The sequence below is a fragment of the Ammospiza nelsoni genome, chromosome 3 (assembly GCF_027579445.1).
Source record: "Ammospiza nelsoni isolate bAmmNel1 chromosome 3, bAmmNel1.pri, whole genome shotgun sequence".
Taxonomy (NCBI): Eukaryota; Metazoa; Chordata; class Aves; order Passeriformes; family Passerellidae; genus Ammospiza; species Ammospiza nelsoni.
The window spans coordinates 66387701-66401675 of NC_080635.1; the positions used below are offsets into that span (position 1 = coordinate 66387701).

A 13975-nucleotide genomic window follows, 5' to 3' on the forward strand; every position below is an offset into this window, starting at 1 on the left:
ATGCGCAGACACAGTAATTTATGGGTGGTGGGGGGGGGAACCCAAAAAAATCCAACAAACCCCAGTGCAAAAGGGTTCACATAACAAGAAAATTACTGGAAATGGTGCATATAAATACCATATCCCATTTGAGAAATTATGTACACAGAGTTCTTTTTATGTAGAGCCTAATGGACTAAGACCCTGTCTGCTAGCGATTGCCTACTTTCTCTAAATTCTACATATTCCCCTCACGTACATTCAACAACCTGGAAGTTTTGACCTTAAATCAATTATTTGTGCCATGTCCCTGGTTAGCTGAGGGAGCCAAGGATCTCAGGATAGTGGCATATCCCTAGTGGCTATCCCTTACCTTTGTATCCCCTTGCCATCTTAACTCCTTGGAACAGGAGGTATCTCCTCGCCTGTCACTGACCATGGAAGTGACCTGCATACATAGGGAGGGAACCTGACTTTTATAGGACTAATTTTAGGACAAAATACATCCTGAACAGTCATGAAGAAAGAACTCTTTTGCAGTACTTACTTAATTTGCTGCAAAGCTTTGTCCAGTAAATATTGAACAATCTGTGTTACCACTACGTCTCATTGTGAATTTGTATAGAAACCAAAGCTTTCTTGCACCATTATGGTACTTTTGGTCACAGCCTAAGTCTTCATCCTGAATTAGGAAGCAATTGAGCTGAAGTCTTCCACTTCTCAATTACTGAACTATGGTGTCTTTTTTCTACATAAAGTGTTTCATATCCAAAGTTATCCACAACCTAGTCCAGTCAATGTTTTTGATTGCTTTTTTGCAGATTTCTCGTGATAGAAAGATACTGAAGGAAGTTTTACAGAATTAGAAAGAAAAGCTGCATCCTGATATCATCCATTTTCCTCCACCAAAAATGCACTTTTCTTCAATTCCATAATATTCCAGCATATATTTAATGGACTGAATGGGAGTGGATTTAAATCCAAACCTGAATCTGGTGTTGGGATAATCTGAGCATAAAATAACACCTGCTATTTCATTAATGAATAGCAATAAATTTGTTTTGTGTGTTCTCTGTCCTCTCTAACTCCACCAGCGAATATTCTTGGCTTGTCCAGAAACATGAACAAATGTGTGTTTCTGCACAGATTATCATGGCATCTATAAAACACTTTTAAAAATTAAAATATCTATTGAAGGGTTGAAAAATTTTATAATAATCTTTATTACTTTCAGTTTCAGTTTACATAGTTTTCCTAAATCAGTGAAAGCTGATGAACCCATTTTTATGGATTTCCATCAGAAAAAAATTTGGGCTCATACCAGAGGTAATTCTGAAATCTCATGACATTTAGTGGCATAGTTTCATTTCCTTCAGTTATCCAGCTGCAGTAGCAGGCTACTGCAGTTACTCAGCTTATGATATTTGCATATTTTGTTGGTTTTATTATAAGAGGAAAAGAAAAAAAATTTCCATAATATGTTTTATTTATTTCCTGAGGACTTTCACTTACACAAGTAGGCACTAAACATTTGAAATTGACTTTCCAAAGCACAACAGTAAAAAAACTTTAGAGTTTGGCTTAGTTTCATTTAAAACAGTAAAAACTGACCTTGTAAACATTTCCATAGGAGGTAGGATACATACATTTGACAATCTGTCAAATATGAGAAAGTAAACAGTTACTCTGTGGTCCTAATAAATAATGAGCAACACAGGCATTAAATAAACATTTTATATATATAAAAAAGATAAAAGTGAAAGACTAAAATAGCATTTTTAATAAATTAGGAATAGATGTAATAATTTCTTTACAACTTATTCTTGCATGCAAGAATCGCTGTCTCTTTCTGCTTACCCTGAATTTCTGACTGAAAAGCTGTTATGGTGAGAACAATCCTGAGAGATTCATAAGCAGGACTCAATCTAAATATAGTTATTTTCTGTGTGTGGAGGGTTGATAACATTGCTAAAATGGCTTCTTTAACACTATATGTACTACTTTTATCTTCCACCAACTTGGGAGGGGATTATCATCATAGCCTTAATGTCTGGCATTGGAAAGTAAGCTTAGGGCACAGACATGTCTCTCTCAGTCAGGTTCCTCCAGCAGCTGCTCCCATGAAGACAGTGTTGATTGGTGGTAAAGATGGTACCATATCTCTATTTGGTGGGGCACGGACCTCCAGAGTTTCCTGGGAAGGGAACTGACCAGATGTCCCATACATACACTGCGAGGAAGATGTGGTATGCAAGTTTGAAGCTGTGGGGAAAAAAGGTCACCATCACTGCAAGTTTTCAATTTATTCGATTTAACAGAAATCACAATCCAGTTTCATTTGATGGAAACTCCTATCTACTAGGCACAACATCTGAAGGACAGAAATGTCTGATGTTCTGTGCAGGATTAACAGGTAAGCAGTAGGAAGATGTAATCTTGTGTAGAAATAAAGTGCTCTAGTTCATATCATCCATGCAACCCTTTTTGGAATGTGAGACCAAACTTGGCTGCTATTTGTTTAAAGCATATACTAAAAAACCCCCTTTGGGATTAGATATTTCTGCCTAAAATTCACTGTCAGTGGGAGCTTTGCCTATTACACAGTTGTTGAAGCATAGAATGGAGGACCAGAGCACAGGCAGTATATACTGAGACACCCCTGACCCAGGATTCAATTGATCTGTTTGACAGTGAGCATCTCCAAGAGACCCTAGAAAAGCCCAGTCTATTTTTAGTTTACTAAACAATCAGAAAGCGCTTCCTAATACAAGTTTTTGTGCAACCCAGGCCAATCATTCCACTGCTCCTGGACAATGGATTATAAACCTCAAAGCAAATTTATTAAACTCAGTTTTAAGGAAAACACATCCTAAGTACCAAGCTGCTTCATCTCTATGTTGCATTTCATATATTGTGTATGTGAGCTGCAATTAAACACTCAGCATTTGATAGGATACTGAAAGTTCACAGCTGCTCCTCAGTTGTTGGCTGTACTTACGCATAGGGGTCCGGCAGGCAATAGAAGGTGAGGACTCTGAGTAGTAGGAGCCTGTTTGTTTTCTTCTGCTGTCATCCAAGATATTCAGTGGATCATGTACATCACTGTAGGATGGCAGAGGCCGAATGCTGCTGACACTGCTGATTACAGAAACGTGTTGGTCCACCATTGTTCCAAGTCTGTGAGATTCTGAATAGTTTATGCTGTTTCCATAATATCCTAATTGAAGATTAAAAAAAAAAGAAAATGAATGAAACTAATGGGTAATGTATGAGCCTGTGATAACCTTGGAAAAACAGTACTTGTTACTGGATGAAGCTCTTCACAATAAGATTATTTATATACACACATATATGCATATATACAGATATATACACACACAGCTCAGGAAAATAAGCAGCATATGTAAAGATGACCCAAAAGAGAGGTGGTAACAAGGAAACCAAAATATTATAAGGGTTCAGTCATGCCTTCAGTTTCTTTCCTTCTAAGTTCAGAATCTAACATAGTCTGCAATCTTTGGCTTTAAGAGACACCACGGGGAGTCATAAGCACAGTTCAGTGCTTCCTTCTGAAGCTTACGATGAAGGAAAGCATACATGGAAAGAAAATCTGCAGGGTAATATGTACTCCCTGCATAGACAAATCCATATGAAAGTGACATTTCCACTGTGCCTTTCCTCCAGAAGAGGGAGGTGTTTTGCCGACTATACCTCTGAAGGAGTAATTTTACATTTGAAGTATGAGAAATGAGAGGGACAAAGTCCCAAACTATTGCTAGTGCACATTTTTATACTTCTTTCCACCCTGCAACTCAAATGATCCATTATGCTGATCCCTGAGGTAAGCTATCTTGCGTCTGCTCTGTTTCACAGCAAATGTTTTGGGGGCTTTTCAAGGGATTGTTAAACAATAAGATCATCCTGGTTTTGCTTCCTTTGTGCAAGATTTGGTGATGATACCAAAGGAAGATTGCATAGGGCAGTAGATGCATTTGAGGTCAACTGAGGATTCACCAGAGGAAAATAAACCCTTAAGTAGCTTATTAAGATGCTTTACAATCTCTGTGTGTTATCAGAGAAGTGGAAAACAGGAATGTAAAAATAAAAGCCAAAATACATCTTCCACAGAAAAAAAAGGCAGAGAAAAAGTGTTTTACTCCAGCAATGAAAGAGAAACAAAAGGAAAAAGAAAATATGTATTAATACCATTGGAAGCGTTAGCAGGATAATCTGCTCCTGGACATGTAGACACTGAGTTGTTCAAGAAATTGAAACTCCCGCTATTCAGAAACTGCATATTGTGTGTGTCCTGAGACATGTTGGAGGGACCATAGCTGGAAGGGGATCTGGCATTGTAGGGAGACACAGCACAACTGTTGCTGAAGTAGTCTCTGGAGAACTGCTGTTCACTCAAGGCATTGAATCGGCTGGGCTCTGCTCTGTGGTCATAAACTCCTGAAGTGGAATGGGCCTGTGTCCTGAACATAGCCTGGTAATTGGAATTGTTTCCATAGTAATTCTGATTGGTCTGTGACAGAGTCTGATAAAGGGGTTCTGAGTAGGAAGAGCACTGTGAATGTGTCGATAGCATGGGGCCTACACTGGGAGGTCTCACAGCCATTGGCCCCTGGTTGATCACACTTCCTCGGCTGGCCATGGCTGGTGAAATGGGGGGAGTCATGAGGTGACCAGCGCTCTGAGACAGCTCCATTTGATCTGGAATAAATAAACATTAACTGTGATTAGTGTCCATTCCTCAGTACTGCTGTTAAAACACAAACCATCTAATGAAGTGCAGATTATAATTTGAAACCTTTACAGAAAATATGCACTGCCCCTCACCTATATAATTCATAACTTTTATTTAATGGCTTCAGGATATAAAACTTCTCCCTTTCATTCTCCAGCTTCGAGATCAGCTGGAGAATATATGTATAATATATGTATAATGAAGGCATAATTTATACATTCAGTGGGAATTCCCAACATTATGTGCTCCTTATGTGCTCCAGGTTTACTGCTCATTCTCTATTCACAAGAACCTCACCAAGCCAAGAGTTCTAAGATAGTTTTACCATTTTTCCAAGAGGAACTATTACTGGCAGGGTAATTACAGTTGCTGACTTCTGTAAATCACCACACAAGGTCAGTTCATGAAATGCTGTTTACTGGAGGTTTTCATAAATGCATGTGGTCACTGTTCCTCCTACAGCAACATGTTATCACTGACTGATAGACTAACAATCAAATTAGGGAAGGAGAAGCTGGAAGAGTTGATACACACCTGTCAGCTGCATACTCTCCCCATCTCCTGTGGTGAAGGGGTTGAGGCCAGAAGGTGCACTGCTGGGCTGGCCAGCTGACAAGGACACGTAGGTTTGCTCTCCTAGGCACTCGTTTTTGACTGAGGTGTCACTGGGCAGAGGAGTGGCTTTGTTGCGATTTGCTAGGAAGCAGGAGCTTGGTGATGCAGTGAAGGTGGCTTTGCTTGCATCTGGAAGGGTAAATGAAAACCCTCGTTGGTTGTTACATATCCTCACTCCACACAAGTTCTGTTTGTATCATTTTCCCTGACCACAGATCTACATCACACAGTTTCAGCTCCTTACTGAAGCCATCGTATCGAAAGTATGAATCAGATTTACTCCCTTGAAGTAAATGTTAACAACGAGGTCAAATAAAATGCATTAGGAGTGAATCAGGATGGACATTTCATCCTGAAGAACTAACAATGGCAACTTTAGAATGCCTGAACTCTCTTTTCATATTGATATCTAGAGAAAAGCAATTGTTATACTCAAGAGTTCTTCAGCTTTTTGCAGACTATTGATAAAGTCAGTTTTACTGTTCTTCAGAGGAAACCATGATTCTACCTTATGGTTTCAAGTACTTCACCTAAACACACAAGGATAAGGCAACTGTCACACAGGCCAAGTTTTTCTTCTGGAGGCTGAATTGAAAGAAGTACAGCACTTACTGTCAGACAAATTCTATGCATGTTTGCTGTAGCAAAGTGCAGATTTAGAGTAGCAACAACCAAAAAGTTAAGGATTGACTGCCAGTGCTAATGCCAATAAAAAACAATTCTGCAAGTTTCTGAAGTTTCAATGGATTTTTAATGATTAACTTGGACCAAAACTTGATTCAAATCAATCATCATTCTTTTTATAGCAAAGGACCTGGAACATATAATTTCAAACTGCCTAACTTTGAAGAAGCCTGGTAGATGGAAAATGTTAAGTATACTGTTTTCAAATAATTTTATTTCTCTTCCATGTAGTAATACTTCAATTACATGGTAAATAAGGCTTCAAACTTGTGTTTCAACGTTGAAAGGATATTTGCACTCTGGTAACATTTAATAGATCCCTGGTTCAAGTTGTAATTACATATTTAAGCTTTGGGGAAAAACTGAACTAGGAATTCCTGTCCTTTCTGCTACTTATCCTTCTTTTCACACTTCAGTTCATGGTCCTTTGGATGTAAGTCTTTGCTGTATCCAAGATAACTTCAGTGATCATTAGTATTGACATTCCAATTGAAAGTGAATTGTGGTAGGAAGGTGGGAATGAATTGCTGAGTGAATGATCACAAAATTTTCAGGTGAATTTGACAATGTTGCACATAACCACACCTTCAGGAGAACACAGTAAACTTGCTTCTGCTTAAACAAATACATCAGTTTCTAAACATACCAGAGTACATGCAGAAGAAGCAAGCTCTAGTTACCTAAATTCTTCATGTATTTGTCCAGTAGATTCTGGAGCTCTTGTTCTTTGTCATTATTGAACTGTGTCTCCATGGCAAGCAGGATGTACTCATCTAGTAACATGCGGATCAAATGAAAAGAACCTTTTGGAGGAGAAAGAGAGAGAGTAGCTGAGTTATCTTTGTGACCATCTCTCACCACTCCACAAGAAGCCAGTGAAACAAACAAATAATTGTGGACTTTAAATGACCTGGCAAGACCAACAAGGAATAGTGCCTAACTTCTAGCTCTAATCTCTCTTTGCACTGGCCCACCTAGCTCAATTGTTTACTGTCCTGTAGGCTATTTGATCACTAATTACATCAAAGAAAAATACTGATGAAAGTGAGACATGCTTTATACTTGAAGAGAGCACACAGTGGAACTAGATAAGGCTGAAGTCTGCTAGAATGCCTCTGCTCTATTTCTGTTTGCCTTGTGTTAAATAACCAGACAATAACTGGTAAAGTCTTTGACCTTATTTCAAGGATATATCACATTTTAAAAATGTATGTGGCCATCCAGTAATTTCAAATACTCTCTGAATTTTAGATAACAATGTACCTATGACTAAACATACTAGAGTTTGTTTCACTTGCTCTGCCATCTTCTCTCTTATATAAGGTTCTTTCTGAGTGTTTCCAAAAATTCCTAAAGATGCATGTGTGACCCTTAATTTTTAAAAGCCACAAATTCTTAAATCGATCATCTGGTGATTCCAGATTAAGTGTGTGGTGACTTTCCAAATTTCTTTCACTTTTATTAAAACATATCATGCACAAGAACTTACATACAACAGAATTTTTTTTTACCAAACTGATCTACAGGTGAAAACAATAATTTAAATCTTTTGTCTCTTATACTGAGATATGCAGTCATTGCCATATTAAAACAAAGCTTCTAGCACTTAACTATCAAGGAGTATCAAAACAGCAAGTCAAAAGAAAAGTACAATTTATAAACAACCTCATGACACAGGTTACCAGCAAAAAATATTGCTAGCATTACTGTGAAATATTAGTTTGAAAAATACATCAAACAGTATTTGTGGCTTTGATCAAAGAATTTTTAGATTAGGATGTGTTCCTCAGAATAGGAAACAGTGGAAAGCTGGTAAGTGCTTAAAATATATGTACAAAATATGAGTGTTTTTATAAAGCTCAGGTACCAAAACTTGATGCATTGTTTAGAGTTAGGTTATGCATGACTCGAGCACCGAAAAAGCTCCATTTCAGAAGGAAGTCCTGAGCTCTCTTCTTGAGAGACCTCCCATTTTGCTTGCTTGCCTGAAAGAGAACAGTAAAATACTGTTAGGTATGCTTACTGGCTTTCTGCCAAGAGGAGAGAAGAATTGAACATCCTCAAGGACTCCTTAACTCAGGGTGATGTGGCAGAGTGAATCAAGCTGCCTGATTCAAACTCTCTCCCTGCTCTGTGACCTAACTTGGTAAAACAGCAGCCTTCTCTCCTTCCAGGGCAATCACAGAGTGGTGCCTGTCAATGTCAGATGAAGCAAACTGCTTACTGCTTGGGCCCTGATGGGACATAAATTACTCCATAGTCTAGTACTAAAGGTGCCAAGTTGTTCTGTAACTACACAGGGAGGGAGGGAGGGAGGGAGGGAGGGAGGGAGGGAGGGAGGGAGGGAGGGAGGGAGGGAGGGAGGGAGGGAGGGAGGGAGGGAGAGGAAGTGTCGGAAGGAAGGAAGTGTCGGAAGGAAGTGTCGGAAGGAAGTGTCGGAAGGAAGTGTCGGAAGGAAGGAAGGAAGGAAGGAAGGAAGGAAGGAAGGAAGGAAGGAAGGAAGGAAGGAAGGAAGGAAGGAAGGAAGGAAGGAAGGAAGGAAGGAAGGAAGGAAGGAAGGAAGGAAGGAAGGAAGGAAGGAAGGAAGGAAGGAAGTGTCGGAAGGAAGTGTCGGAAGGAAGTGTCGGAAGGAAGTGTCGGAAGGAAGTGTCGGAAGGAAGGAAGGAAGGAAGGAAGGAAGGAAGGAAGGAAGGAAGGAAGGAAGGAAGGAAGGAAGGAAGGAAGGAAGGAAGGAAGGAAGGAAGTGTCGGAAGGAAGGAAGGAAGGAAGTGTCGGAAGGAAGTGTCGGAAGGAAGTGTCGGAAGGAAGGAAGGAAGGAAGGAAGGAAGGAAGGAAGGAAGGAAGGAAGGAAGGAAGGAAGGAAGGAAGGAAGGAAGGAAGGAAGTGTCGGAAGGAAGTGTCGGAAGGAAGTGTCGGAAGGAAGTGTCGGAAGGAAGTGTCGGAAGGAAGGAAGGAAGGAAGGAAGGAAGGAAGGAAGGAAGGAAGGAAGGAAGGAAGGAAGGAAGGAAGTGTCGGAAGGAAGGAAGGAAGGAAGGAAGGAAGGAAGTGTCGGAAGGAAGGAAGGAAGGAAGGAAGTGTCGGAAGGAAGGAAGTGTCGGAAGGAAGGAAGTGTCGGAAGGAAGGAAGTGTCGGAAGGAAGGAAGGAAGGAAGGAAGGAAGGAAGGAAGGAAGGAAGGAAGGAAGGAAGGAAGGAAGGAAGGAAGTATCGGAAGGAAGTGTCGGAAGGAAGTGTCGGAAGGAAGGAAGGAAGTGTCGGAAGGAAGTGTCGGAAGGAAGTGTCGGAAGGAAGGAAGGAAGGAAGGAAGGAAGGAAGGAAGGAAGGAAGGAAGGAAGGAAGGAAGTGTCGGAAGGAAGGAAGGAAGTATCGGAAGGAAGTGTCGGAAGGAAGTGTCGGAAGGAAGGAAGTGTCGGAAGGAAGGAAGGAAGGAAGTGTCGGAAGGAAGTGTCGGAAGGAAGGAAGTGTCGGAAGTGTCGGAAGGAAGGAAGGAAGGAAGTGTCGGAAGGAAGGAAGGAAGGAAGGAAGTGTCGGAAGGAAGGAAGTGTCGGAAGGAAGGAAGTGTCGGAAGGAAGGAAGTGTCGGAAGGAAGTGTCGGAAGGAAGTGTCGGAAGGAAGGAAGGAAGGAAGGAAGGAAGGAAGGAAGGAAGGAAGTGTCGGAAGGAAGGAAGGAAGGAAGGAAGGAAGGAAGGAAGGAAGGAAGGAAGGAAGTGTCGGAAGGAAGTGTCGGAAGGAAGGAAGGAAGTGTCGGAAGGAAGTGTCGGAAGGAAGTGTCGGAAGGAAGTGTCGGAAGGAAGGAAGGAAGTGTCGGAAGGAAGGAAGGAAGGAAGGAAGGAAGGAAGGAAGGAAGGAAGGAAGGAAGGAAGGAAGGAAGGAAGTATCGGAAGGAAGTGTCGGAAGGAAGTGTCGGAAGGAAGGAAGGAAGTGTCGGAAGGAAGGAAGTGTCGGAAGGAAGGAAGTGTCGGAAGGAAGGAAGGAAGGAAGTGTCGGAAGGAAGGAAGGAAGGAAGGAAGGAAGGAAGGAAGGAAGGAAGGAAGGAAGGAAGGAAGTGTCGGAAGGAAGTGTCGGAAGGAAGGAAGGAAGTGTCGGAAGGAAGGAAGGAAGGAAGTGTCGGAAGGAAGGAAGTGTCGGAAGGAAGTGTCGGAAGGAAGTGTCGGAAGGAAGTGTCGGAAGGAAGTGTCGGAAGGAAGGAAGGAAGGAAGGAAGGAAGGAAGGAAGGAAGGAAGGAAGGAAGGAAGGAAGGAAGGAAGGAAGGAAGGTTCGTTCCACCCTCTAGCACTGCTATTCCATAAAAAAAGGGAATGGAAATTAGTCTTTGTACTTTAATTTAATCTGTGTAATACTGGTCAGAATTTCTCTTACAGAATGGTATGATACCATCATGATGATCAAAGTGGTGCTTTTAATGCTGCTTGTTTCATACAGTCACTTTGCTCTGACAGTGATTTGTTCATGTGGCAACATGAATGCCCTGTTACTTTCTCAAACAGCAAGCAGAAAGAAGCTGTTGTGTGAGTTTGACAGTAGCCACACTTTAGCATGAACAGAAGGCAAACAGCAGTGGAAGGATTATGTTTTCTGTAAATTATTAGCTTCTGCTCAAGTTGACCTAGCTTCATATCAAAACTTGTTGGTACTTCTTCCCTTAAGTACATGAAAACAATGCTAGGAAGCATGCCCATTACCTTTAATAATATGGTATCACATAGTAGATGCTGAATGGAAAATTGCTTCACCTTTTCTGCCTGATTTGTTTATCAGAAATTGTATTCTACATTGTGGAATGAAATTTAGACTCCAGTCTAAAATTAATTGAGATTACTCAGCTTCAATGGGATTTCTTTTGCCTAGGGAGATTTCTCTGTGTGTGAAGACTTTGGATCTGCTGCCCTGAGTAATCCAAAGCTCCTCACTGTGCTGCTCAAGTGTCAGCAATTGTTAGGAAACTCAGAGTACTGTAAAAAGAAAGAAATTATCACTGCCTCCCCTGAAATCTGGGAAAACAGGCAAAGAAAGGAAAAAGGGCATGCCTATGGTTTTCCTATAAGTGGCAGTCTCTCTTCTGCCAGCCAGTTGATGCTAACTGCACTGTCTCATCCTTTTGCACCCATCCATATCAAGATCCTACCTTAAACAATGAATGAGTGATTGCATTTTCTGTTTAAAAAAGTCTGATGAGAAGACCAGTGTTCAGCTATTAGCCAACAATATGTAACGTTATATTCTACTAGATTACAGTAATTAGAGTCACAAATTGGGTAAATATATTTTACTTAACTGTAAGAAAAAATCCTTTCTCTTGTTCTGAGCTGCAGTTTATTAATCCCTACATAACTACATGCATATAAAATACTTGTGGTGAAAATGCATCTTGGTAATTGGAGATGGGAAGGGGAATCCCATCAAAACCATCAATTACTGAGTTAAGCACCTTACAAAGCTACAAAACTGTATCTTCCATCCTGAAATGTAGAAATCCTTCAGGAGGCTAGCAGTAACTTATACCACACACAGTACCACCCAAATGCCATGGGAGAGAGAATTGCTTCTCTAAGGAACAACTTTTGCTCACCTTACTCAGAGCAATCCCCCTGCGATTCTGCAGGCACACATAAGGTCACAGGATTTCTGTCACATACAGTTTGTGAAAGTGCTGACTTTAGTGTCTTAGCTACAATGCCTCCTAGTTTGTCACACATGTAACACTGCTCAGCATGATTAATTTGGACTAATATCACAGGAACCTCTGACACCAAATTACAAACTTCCCTGTCACAGTAAAGGAGATAGGAGAAAAGATGAAAAATCCTTGTGGAAAGTCAGTGGGACTGCATAAGGAGTTAGGGGAGTAGGATTTGGTCTGGAGTCAGGCAGAACATTTGAAAGGTACCTTGATAACCCTTTGCTCAACCACAGTATCCAACCATTCAATAAATGATTCCACAGTGGCATTCTTCTTTAGGAGGTCCTTCAGTTCTTGGAACACTGTAATAGAGTCATCTACCATGTAAAAAGGAGAACATATCATTGCACTCTATTCTGAACATGAGAAAAAGCCACTCACCAGCCATATGACAATATTGTAGCATGGAAAGGAAAATCAAAGAATTAGAGCAGTGAAGAGATAAGTAAAGTAACTCCCCAGCAAAGCAAGCACACACACATCCACCACACACATGCATTTTAATTACTTAAGCATTACAATGACACAGGTTGTAAGACAATAAAGTTTCATAAGAAAATAAAAGCAAAAAAAGATTATTGTATTTTCCATTCCTTCGAGGATTCAATCTTGCAAACCTTTCTAGTACTACATTTGTTAATAAAGTTTTCTCTGCAATATTACAGATCTGCAGTTTCCTTCATATTTTACAAGTTTCTCACTGTAGGATATAAATTTATTTTCCTCAATTCCCATTTTCACAAAAGTGCGTGAAGGACCAGCTATTTCTCTTATTTTCTTTTTTAACCAATGTGAAAGAAGACAAAGAGTAAAATATAAAAATAACTACACAAAACTTGGTAAAGGGGCAACTCAAATGAAAATGTGAATAGGATTGTGAATTATTAAAGAGAACAAACTTTCATAATCAAAGTAATAATAGTTACAGGACAACACATTGCTATTCCTTTCAGCTCTTGAAACTCTGATCAACATGACTCATATGACAAAGTTCTCTTTTTAACAGAGAAAATTACTATATTTATTTTTCAAAAATGTATATGAAAATTAACTACCTCAGAATTTATGCTTCTCTCTATAATGTGTATGAAAATAGCTGCTACACTAAATAGAAGATTACATATATTTTTAAAGCTCAACTTTCAGAAGAAAATATGATTAATTTTAAAAAATTAACTAGCTCAATTATTCATTATGCTAGGCCATAATGAAATGGAATTTCAGACAAAACTTTCAAGAACTGATTTGTTCAATATTCCCACATAGGATAGGGCCAAGTTTCAAAAGAGGTTTGCAACTGACATGTAAATGAATTTTTCAGCAACCATTTAGAGTCATCTAGCTGTGACTTGAAAACTTTCCAGCACAAGCTTCTGTTCTTGTAGGACATGTCAGGGCAATCAATTGGTTTTCTTAACCTACTGTTAAGTTTATGGTGAACTAGATTAGAGAAAGCAGAGTCTATGAGTGCCCTGTCTCAGTCAGTCCAAGTAGACTGGTGTGGCATGGAATGAAAGAATTTACTTTTAATGGTAAAAATATATCACCATAGACTTACATTCACTGTAAACTTCCCCATCAGAGTCTGTGCTCCCTGACACTGCAAGGAGGGCCTGAGAACCAATACTATTCAAATCAACTTTTTCAATATCCGACACCATGGAATTCACCACGTGCTGATCAAAAAGAGCTGGCCGAGCAATCTGCAAGAGAAAGCAAGGTAAAATGCTGAGACCTTGTTGTGGTTCTGCCCCAGCTGGCAGCTAGGCACCACACAGCCACTCACTCACTCACTCACTCCCTAACCTGCCAAGGGATGGGGAAGAGAATTAAAGAATAAAAGTAAGAAAATTTGTTGGTTATGTTAAAAACAGTTTGATATTTTTAAAAAGCAATCATGAAAATAACAACAATAATAATTTAAAAGTTTAAAAGAAACACCAAAGAATAACAATTAAAACAATTTCTCACCACCAACTGACCAATGCCCAGTCAGGTCCCTGAGTAGAGGTTCCCTGCCAAACTTCCCCCCAGTTTTATTGCTGATTTGTGGTAAGGAATATCCCTGTAATCAGCTGGGGCCAGCTGTCCCAACTGTGTCCCCTGCTAAATTTTTGTGCACCTCCAAATTACTTGCTTACTTGCAACTTACTTGAGGGCAGTGTGGTGTAAGAAGCAGAAAAGACCTTGGCTGCGTGTAAACACTGCTCAGTAGTAACTAAAATAGCCCTGAATTGTCAATAGTTTCCTGTACAAATCCAAAATATGG

At 40.0% G+C, this 13975-nt stretch overlaps 1 protein-coding gene across 1 annotated transcript in view; it reads right to left on the reverse strand.

Annotated features, from left to right (window-relative positions):
* Window positions 1-2074: 2074 nt before the first annotated feature.
* RFX6 (regulatory factor X6) overlaps window positions 2075-13975 on the reverse strand; it is a 34595-nt gene continuing 22694 nt past the window's right edge. The window contains exons 12-19 of the mRNA XM_059469071.1: window positions 13265-13409; window positions 11914-12023; window positions 7896-8013; window positions 6709-6831; window positions 5264-5473; window positions 4186-4695; window positions 2978-3196; window positions 2075-2241 (exon numbers count right to left, since the gene is read on the reverse strand). Of these exons, the coding sequence (XP_059325054.1) occupies window positions 2075-2241; window positions 2978-3196; window positions 4186-4695; window positions 5264-5473; window positions 6709-6831; window positions 7896-8013; window positions 11914-12023; window positions 13265-13409 (1602 nt within the window). The remainder of the gene's footprint in view (window positions 2242-2977; window positions 3197-4185; window positions 4696-5263; window positions 5474-6708; window positions 6832-7895; window positions 8014-11913; window positions 12024-13264; window positions 13410-13975) is intronic.